The 9,725-nt window shown below is 59.2% G+C and overlaps 1 protein-coding gene across 1 annotated transcript; it reads left to right on the top strand.

Moving 5' to 3' along the window:
- Window positions 1-5,578: 5,578 nt before the first annotated feature.
- Window positions 5,579-8,212, top strand: PRSS33 (serine protease 33). The gene is made up of 6 exons (XM_080830489.1): window positions 5,579-5,744; window positions 6,124-6,156; window positions 6,281-6,443; window positions 6,580-6,851; window positions 7,077-7,246; window positions 7,444-8,212. Exons 1-6 carry the CDS (start codon window positions 5,699-5,701, stop codon window positions 7,600-7,602), a joined length of 843 nt encoding a protein of 280 aa, XP_080686615.1. The 5' UTR covers window positions 5,579-5,698; the 3' UTR covers window positions 7,603-8,212.
- Window positions 8,213-9,725: the final 1,513 nt, after the last annotated feature.

The raw sequence follows: 9,725 nt of genomic DNA, 5'->3' as shown, positions 1-9,725 counted from the left end.
GAGCCTCTGCCTTCGGCTCAGGTCATGATCCCAGGGTCCTGGGATCGAGCCCTGCGTTGGGCTCTCTGCTCGGCAGGGAGCCTGCTTCCCTTCCTTTCTCTCTGCCTGCTTGTGATCTCTGTCTGTCAAATAAATAAATAAAATCTTTTTAAAAAAATAATAAATTTCCTTTTAGAATTGTTCGCTGGTGGTATAACAGACTCATGTCTCGATCTTGGACTCTGCGATTTCACTGACTTCACTTATTAACGTAGTCCTCTTTTGTGTGTCGTTTATGATTTTCTATATATAAAACCGTATCGTCTATGAATAGAGATACTGTCACCTCTTCCTTTCCAATTTGGATGTGTTTTATTTCTTCTTCTGGGCTAACTGCCCTGACGAGAACTTTCAGTAAAATGTCAAATAGAAATGGCAGAAACTGGCCTCATTGTCTCCTTCCTGATCCCAAAGGAAAGGCTTTCAGTCTTGGACATTCGGGATGATGTTAGCTGTGGGTTTTTTACAGACACCGTTTATCATGCTGAGGAAACCCCTTCCGTTCCGTTTATCGAGGGTTTTTGTACGAAGGAGTTTTGGATTTTGCCAAGTGCTTTGCCTGCATCAGTTGACCCTGTGGTTTCTTCCCTTCTTTTTGTTCGTGTATAAAGTCCATCGTTCTGATCGATTTCCCCCTGTGGAACCACACTTTCATTCATGGGCCAGATCTCACTTGGCCATGACGTACGGTTGTTCTGAGATGTGCTGGGTTCAGTCTGCTATGATTTGGTGAAGACTTGCGCACATGCATTCCTAAGTGTTATCGATCTATTGTTTCTTTCTCTTGGGGTGCCTTGTCTGGGAGTCGGGTTCACCATAATGCTAGTCCCCGGGAATGAGTTAGGAAGTGCTCCTTCCTCTTCTATGTTTCGGAGGAGTTTAAGGAGGATGGGTGTTCATTTCTGCAGATGTTTGGTGGAATTCACCGTTGAAGGCATCTGGTCCAGGCTTGTCTTTGCTGGGAAGTTCCCAGCACACATTCAGTCTGTTAATTGCTCTGTTCAGATGTTCTGTTTCTTCCTGATTCTGTTTTGGTAGTTTTTGTGGGTCTAGGATTTTGTCCCTCTCATTGCAATGGTCATCTAATTTGTTGGGGGTACAACTGGTCATAGTCCCTTACAGTCATCATTATTTCTGTAAGGTCAGTAATAATGTCTTCACTTTTGTCGTCGATTTTGTACATCTTTCAAAGAAGCAAGCTCTGGTTTCGTCGATTTCCTCTCTCCTTTTATCCCCCAGCTTGGTTTTGTCTGTTCCTCTCTTTATGACGTCCTTCCTTCTTCTACCATTGAGGTCAGTGCGCTCTGCTTTTTCTCATTCCTGAAGCTGTAAATCCAAGCACATTGGATTTTTCTCTGGTGTTAACGTCGCCGTTCCCAGCTGTAAGTTTCCTTCTGAGGGCTGCCCCTGCTGCGTCTGTTAGTTTTGGTGTGTCTTATTTCCATCTGCATTCATTTCAAAGCATTTTCTCATTTTCCTTGTGAATTTTTTTTAAATTCAATCCACTGGTAAGGAATATGCTATTTCATGTCCACACACCCCTGAATTTTTCAGTTTGTCTTCTGTTAGCAACTTCCAGCCTCAGTCCCCTGCGGTTGGGGAAACTTTTCTTTTCTTTTTTTTTTTTTTTTTTTCTTTAAGAGTTTATTTATTTATTTGACAGAGAGAGACACAGCGAGAGAGGGAACACAAGCAGCGGGAGGGAGAGAGGGAGAAGCAGGCTTTCCGCTGAGCAGGGAACCCAATGTGGGACTCGATCCCAGGACTCTGGGATCATGACCTAAGCGGAAGGCAGACGCTTTACGACTGAGCCACCCAGGCACCCTGGGGAAACAGTTTGTATGATTTCAATCTTTTCTAATTTCTTGCAGCTTATTTTGTGACCAGACCTACCGTCTGTCCTCCAGGGTGTCCCTCGTGCCCAAGAGGGACGTGTGTTCTGCCGGTTGTCCGGGCAGGCTGTTCTGTCAATGTGTGTTCAATCTAGTTACTCCCCAGCACCCTCCGGCCGTCTTCCGGCTCACCTCCTCTTTGGCGGTTCTGCTCGTTATTAAAAGTGGCATATGGAGCCTCCCACGGTGGTCAGAACCGTTTCTCCCACTCGTTCTGTCAATTTTGCTTCATGTATTTTGGGTGTGGGTGTGAGTGTAGATGTTGGTCATTATTTTGTCTTCTTCATGAGTTTGACAGTTATCAGTCTCGAATGTCCTTGTCTGATTCTCACAAGTTTTAACTGAAAGTCTGTCTGACGCTCAGACACAACCTCTGCTCCTTTGTGGCTGTCGTTCGCATGGCCTGTCTTCCCCCACCTTCCATTTTCAGCTCCGTGTGCCTGCGACTCTAAAATGTCTTGCGCGCAGCATGTGGTTGGGTCCAGTGTTTGTGACCCACCCTGCCACTGGGCTCCTCCCGAGTATTTAGTCCATTTACATTAAAATTAACTACTGATGAGTAAGGACCGACCTCTCCCGCTGTTCTGTTTGCTTCCTGTATCTTGTGTGTAATAGCTATGTCTGTGTCCTGGATCTTTTTTATCTCCTCCTTTTGTGTTTCATTGATTTTTTTTAAAAAGATTTTATTCATTTATCTGACAGAGATCACAAGTAGGCAGAGAGGCAGGCAGAGAGAGAGGAGGAAGCAGGCTCCCTGGCGAGGAGAGAGCCCGATGCGGGGCTCGATCCCAGCACCCTGAGATCATGACCTGAGCCGAAGGCAGAGGCTTTAACCCACTGAGCCACCCAGGCACCCCTGTTTCACTGAGTTTTACTAGTGTCCTGTGTTGATTCCCTTCCCATTTCCTGTTCTGTTTTTGTAGCAGTTGTCCCGGGGATGACAATCAACAACTTAAACTTACTTCATTTTGCTTTATTCAAGATTTTCTTTTTTTTTTTTTAATTTTTAAGTAATCTCTACACCTGACGTGGGGCTTGAACTCATAACCCTGAGGTCAAGAGTTGCATTCTCCACTGACTGAGCCCGCCAAGTGCCCTTATAGCAATTTATTTTGAATCAATACTGGCTCAGCTTCAGTAGTATACAGAAATTCTGCCCCTGTACAACTCTGTTCCTCCCTGTTAAGCTGTTAGCATCCAGTTTCCATGTCGTGCAAGCATGAGCAGAGACGTCCAATTGCTTTATGCATGTGTCTTCAATTATGCAAGGAGAAAAGAGGAGTGACAAACCCAGACTGGAAGAACACCTCTACCAGCGCCGTCTCTCCTCCCATGAAAGGGTGCAGTGTCCTTTGCAGCCTGAACGGCTCCCTTTCGCGTTCCGTGTCAAGGTGGGTCTGCTCCTGACGCCCCCTCTCGGCATCTGGTTCTCGGAGAATCTCTTAAACGCTCCCTCGCTTTCTGAAGGGTAGTTTTGCCCAACACGGAATTGTCGGTTGACGGTTCTGTTCTTTCGCCGCTTGGAATAGGTCATCCCTTTGCCTCTCAGCCTCCTCCGTGCTATCTGAAAAGTTTGGGGGGCAAATCACAGGACCCCCTCTGGTTAGATCAGCCAGAAAGGTAATTGCCGGGAGGACACTAGCACTGGCCAGCTCGCACCTCAAGTTCACTCCACGCCCTCAGAGGTGGCTGTGTCCCCAGGGTCCCTTGTCACTCTCCCACTGGGCTCTCCAGCTGCCCCACAGGGACCACCTCCGGCCCCACTGCCGCCAAGCCCTCGGGAGGCCACTGAGCCCCAGGTCATAAAAGGTCAGGAGCCCGGGGAGGACAGGAAGGAGCTGCTTTTATTCTCCTCGAAATTTACTGCGTTTGACCGAGCCAGGCTCCCTGGTGGCGCCTGGGCGGACCCCGCTCTTCCCAACGGCCTCCCACAGGAGAGGAGACCGCGACTCGGGGGGACTGCAGGGAGAGCGGGACACAGCCCGGTGTCGGACACCTCGGGCTGGAGCGCGGGCTGCCGGGGTCAGTCCTGCGGCTGTCCTCCCTTCCCTCCCTCCCTCCATCCCTCCCTCCATCCGTATCCCAGGCAGCGCCAAGTACCCCCTCCCGTGGCCGCCGCCCTCACTGCCTGCCCGCCGCCCCCGCTCACCGCGCTCTCCGGCTCACCGGCTGTGCTCTGCGCACGGGACATTGCTCTGGCCCTCGAGGACTGCTGTGGACGGAATGTCTCTGTCCCCTCCAAAATTCACGTTTTGAAGCCTACCCTCCCGCGTGACTGTATTTAGAGACCGGCCCTTTATGGAAGTAGCCAGGGTTAAGATGGGTCCTGAGAGCGGGGCTCTGGTCCCCTAGGCCCCTTCTTATAAGAGGCGTCCGAGAGCTCCCTCCGCGTCCCAACACCTCCCCTCCTGGAGGCAAGGAAGAGCCGGCAGGCGGGCCCCGCAGGCGGGCCCGGAGAGACAGCCGGGGCCTAGGCACCAGGAACAGAGGTGTCTGGATGGGACCCACTTGCCAGCACCTTGTGCTCGGGTGTGGCAGCCTCCTGAGTGGTGAGACATGTTTGTTTCGGGGCTCAGTGTGCTCTTCTGTTCTGGCAGCTAAGCGGAGACACCCAGACCTCACCTCCCAGGGAGGTGATGAACAGCCGTGAATCAGGCCTCCTCCATCACATGTCAACGCACACAGTGACACGCCTGGGACAGAGTTAGGGCTGGGCAGGAAGGCGCCCCAGGAGGCCGCTGCGGGATAAGGAGGAGGTGAGTCGGCAGAAAAGAGCTCCAGAGACTTCTGGGTGGTAGACACAGTCCAGGCCCGACCCCCCCAACCCTGGTTCCCAGCGTCGACCAGGTTCACGGAGGCCAGCAACCTCGCTGTTCTGGCCACACCAAATTCAAGAATGGACTGTTCCGCAGGGTCAAGTCTGCTGCTGGTCAAGCAAGGAGTGCTGGCGGCTTTGAACCAGCCGTCCCCCGTGTTGAATTAGTGCAGAGCGGGGAGCTGCGAAGAGCTCCGTGTGGGCGGCCGTGCTGGGATTTCCGGACAGAATGGTGGTGTTCACAGGCTCCGCGACCGGCACGAACAGCAGCCAGGAGCCGGGATCAGGTTCAGAGATGAGCTGCCAGGGATTCTCCAGCGTTTCCTGGCCTGACCACAGCCCTCCGCCCCTATCCTTGGCTGCCCGAGCCCAGGCCCCCACCCCCAGCTCCCAGGACCGTGGCCCAAGCCAGGTGTCCTTTGACAAACCCAGGAGTCCCTTTCCTGCCACCTTGAAAGTGCTGCTCAAAGCATCTTTGTTTGAGGCTCCCCTGGTGAAGCCACAGCCCCGCCCCGGCTCCTTAATCGCCCCCCGGCCAGGCCCCCACCCCCTCTGGCCCTTTAAGCCCCCAGGTCCTCCCCTGCGCAGTCAGCAGGGAGGGCACCGGCCAGAGGGTGAGAGCAGGCTTCGGGGACTGCCGGGGTAGGCGAGGGCGGCCGGCAGGCAGAGGGGCTAAGGTGGTGGGGCGGGGCCTGGGGAGGCCAAGGGGGCTCAAATCTTGTGGGAGCTGGGGGGACAGGTGTGGTCCCTGGGGCGTGGGCAGAGGGCCATGCATAGGACCTGGCCCCCAGCCCCAGGACCCAGGATAGATCCAGGACCAACCAGGGGCTGAGGGAAGACAGAGGGCCTCTGGGGCCTGGGCTAGGACCCTCCTCCCATCTCTTTGCAGGCTCTGACCAGAGTCCCCACCCTAGGCTGTGCCACCCTTACCAGGCCCAGCCCTGAAGACACCATGAGGGGGGCTTCCTGCCTCGGGGTCTTGGTCCTACTGCTGCTGGGTGAGTGGGGGTCAAGGGCTGGGGGGGTCCCTGATGTCCCATCACACCCCTGTCTGGCCTGGTTCCCCTAGAGCGCTCGGGGACACCCTAATCTTGGCTTCACCGGTTCCCGTTCTCCCTGTTGCCGACCGTGGGCTCTCTGAGCTCCTATGTGCTCCTGTGTGTAGGCGTGTGAGACCCCCCCCCCATCAGGCTGCCCTGGGGAGGGTTAAATCAGGTAACCAGGCCAGTGTGGTGATTGCACAAAAGCCTGGCACCTGGTCCGTGTGACAAGTATGTTCCGCCCTCCTTCCTAATCTCCGACATCCCTCCCCCGAACCCCGTTATCTGACACCAAATTCCTAATCCGGTCCGCTCCCTTTGCTGCTTCCTCCTCCAGGAGCTGCTGGGACAGCGACGCGGGAGGCCGCAGGTCAGGACGCCACAGAGTCCCTGCCCTCCCGGCCCTGGCGTCTCCCCGACCCCACCCACCTCGCAGCCTACCCCCCCCCACCCCTGTCTTCCGCCCTCCCTCGAGTCCCCCTTGTCCCCCGCAGCCTGCGGGCAGCCCCAGGTGTCGAGTCGGATCGTGGGAGGCCGGGACGCCCGGGTCGGACAGTGGCCGTGGCAGGCGAGCATCCAGCACCGCGGGGCGCACGTGTGCGGGGGTTCGCTCATCGCCCCGCAGTGGGTGCTGACCGCGGCGCACTGCTTCCCCAGGTCGGCGGGCGGCGGGCGGCGGGCGGCGGGCGGCGGCGGGGCCCCGGGTGGGGGCGGGGCCCCGGGTGGGGGCGGGGCCTGGGCGGGGGGCGGGGCCCGGGGCTCCATCGCCAGCTTGGCCCGGTCGGTCGTGCAGGCCGACGCTGCTGTCCGAGTACCGCGTGCTTCTGGGGGCGCTGCGCCTGGTCCCCGCCTCGCCCCGCGCGCTCTCGGCGCCCGTGCGCAGGGTGCTCCTGCCCCCCGACTTCTCCGAGGACGGCGCCCGCGGCGACCTGGCGCTGCTGCAGCTACGCCGCCCGGTGCCCCTGAGCGCCCGCGTCCAGCCCGTGTGCCTGCCCGAGCCCGGGGCCCGCCCGCCCACCGGCACACCGTGCTGGGTCACCGGCTGGGGCAGCCTGCACCCGGGAGGTGAGGCCGGGGGCGGGGGTTCCTCTCCATCACCCTCTGAGCGGGAACCCCAGCCCCGCGCTGTCCCAGTGCGGGACTCGGTGCGACCTCTAGGGAGGGCCTCCCTGTCTGTCCTCCTCCTCCCGGTGGGACGGGGAGTCGTGCCTGGCCCGCCGGGTCGGGCTCGACCGCCCTGGTCTCTCCCAGCTCTCAGAAGTCCTCCTCCCACCCCCGCCCCGACCCCAGTGCCACTTCCAGACTGGCGACCTCTGCAGGGAGTGAGGGTGCCGCTGCTGGACAGGCGCACGTGTGACCATCTGTACCACGTGGGCACCGACGTGCCGGGCACCGAGCGCATCGTGCTGCCGGGAAACCTGTGTGCGGGCTACGTGCAGGGCCACAAAGACGCCTGTCAGGTGCGCAAAGCTGCCTGGAGCCCTGGAGTCTAGGTCCTGTGCTTGGCACCCACCCTCCCTCCCTCCCTGGAAGCCAAGACCGAGGGGCCATCCATCCTGGCCCCTAACCCAGAGGCAACACCTCGGGGACTGGAGCCCTGGGACTGGCCTCCCACATCTTCAAAGGGCTGAGATCTAAGCTTGCCTTTCTCCTGCAGGGTGACTCTGGGGGACCCCTGACGTGCATGAGATCTGGGCGCTGGTTTCTGGTGGGCGTGGTGAGCTGGGGCAAGGGCTGTGCCCTGCCCAACCGTCCAGGGGTCTACACCAATGTGGCCACTTACAGCCCCTGGATTCAGGCTCGCCTTAGCCTCTAATGCAGTCACACTGACCTGGAGCCAGAGGCTGGGGTCCCTCTGAGGACCTGCACAGTACCCCCGCCTTGCACCTCCGACTTGAGGCTCACGGGTGGTATCGTCCACCTGTCCATCCCTGTCTCCTCTGTAGGGCCCACCAAGCCCTAGCCGCCAGCCCTCCTCCAGGAGCCTCCCGTGGCGGGGGAGGGGGCGCGGGGAGGGTGCTGTGTCACAATCCCTCCCTTCCCCTCCCCTTCCCGCTCATATTTACCCTTCTCAGCTCCAGCCCCTGGGTGCCCAGAGACAGGCAAGTCAGCTGGCCTCTGGCCCCCATTTGTCTGTTTGTCTGGAGGAAGTCGGGGACAAAGTATGAGAGGGATTCAGGCCCAGGAGATGCTTCTCCATGGCTGCGGGGGACCCCCAGTTGACAGCCGGCGGGGAAGCCCCTCCCTGCCACAACCGCAAGGAGCTGAATGAACCTGGGACCCAGCGCCCCGCCACTGCCCCCAGGCCTCCAGTTGAGAGCCCATCGGGCCACCCCACAGGCCAAGCCCTTGAACCCGGTGGAGCCCTCCCAGACTCGTGGCCCCTAGAGCTGTGACTTAATAAATGTGGGTGTTGCAGGCTGCTCTGTGAGTGGTGGTCATTTCCGACAGAGCAATAGAAAACGAGTATAGACCTCGCCCCCTGCAGGGGAGGTGCCCCCGAGGTCTGAGTAGGCCAGCCCTAGGCTCTAAAAGGCTCAGGAGCCTGGGACGCCGAGCCTCATGCACGCTACCCGGGCAGGGCCGGAGCTTTAGCCGTGCTAGTTTCTGTGGTGGGGCCCCTTGCTGGGGAGAGTCTGGGGCTGTGTCCCAGCTGTGGTGAAGGCCCCCACGCCCAGGACCGCCCCCTGCCATCTGCGACTGGAAACCAGGTGAGGCCCCTTGCAGCTCCCTGCCCCCCCTTGCGTGCCTGGGACCTGGTTCCTGTCCCCTCCCTGCCCGCTGCTCATCGGCAGGCGGAAGACCGACCATCCCAGTAGGTACGCTCAGTGTCTGCAGAAAGATCAAGAAACTGAGCAAAACCTGGGAACCCCAAAGCCTGATCTTTGGGGCTAACAGGGTCAGTGGGGCCAGGCGACCTGGAGGAGGCCATCATCAAAGATGCGGCCCCAGGGGTGGGCGGGGAGCGCAGGCCCGATGCTCGCCGCCTCCTTTCCCTCCCAGGAGAGAAGGTAGGCGCGCCAGGCCGGGCGGGCAGGGTGGGCCCACAGACTTGGGCCACAAGAGGGCTCCAGACTGCATTCTCCCCGCGGCCGAGGGCCGTCCCTCCCGGGAAGCGCTCCACTGTCCTTGGGGGATGGTTATCGGGGAGCAGGGTGTCCAGAGTGGGGCATGGCTACGGGCACGTCCGCAAGGGGACCCCGGTGGCCCCTGCTGGGTGATGCTGGCCGTCCTCGCTCGCTCCCTCAGCCTGCAGCCAGCTAAGGGACCTTCCCCAGGATGCCCCCCGAAGCGCTGAGATGGGCACAAGCCAGGGGCTGGGAGCCAGTCTGCCTCAGCCTTGGACCTGCTGCGATTTGAGGAGTGGGTCCGCATTCAGAGGGCCCCGTGTTTCGGAAGGGTGACCTGGGAGCTCGACGGGAGAGTCCGGAGTTGGAGGGGCGGGAGCTGGGCTGGAGGGGAGGGTCCACAAATGCGAACGCATCAGCTGCTTCTCATGAAGCCCTTACCAGATGCCACGCGGAGGGCTTTGCAGCACCGCCGCGTGGGAAATCACCTGATACCCATCAGTCAGACGAGAAAACTGAGGCCCCAAGTCACGCAACGGGTAGATGGTAGGCTGGGATTGGCCCAGGCCGTCTGATTCTGTGGGCAGCTGGGGATGGGAGGGCGGACGGAGGTTCCAATCCCCTTCACTCTCTCCACTTGCTTCCCCACAGCGCAGGGGCTCCGGGGGGCCCCCTTTCTCTCAGCTCCTTCCTGCTGTGCGTCTGTCCGCAAGGTCAGTGGGGGTGCTGGGGGGCGTGGGGGATGACGTGACCTGCTAGGTGACAGGCTGGGAGGCTGTGCCCCCAGGAGGGGAGCACCAGGTCGCCCAGGGTGGTCCTGGGGAGTCCCGGGCAAGGGGGACGCTGGGCTCCCCTGTAAGGCAGGCATTTC

The sequence above is a fragment of the Martes martes genome (assembly GCF_963455335.1).
Source record: "Martes martes genome assembly, chromosome: 18".
In the NCBI taxonomy this organism is placed as follows: Eukaryota; Metazoa; Chordata; class Mammalia; order Carnivora; family Mustelidae; genus Martes; species Martes martes.
The sequence above is the reverse complement of the archived record's forward strand: the minus strand, read 5'-3'. Positions and strand labels throughout refer to the sequence as shown.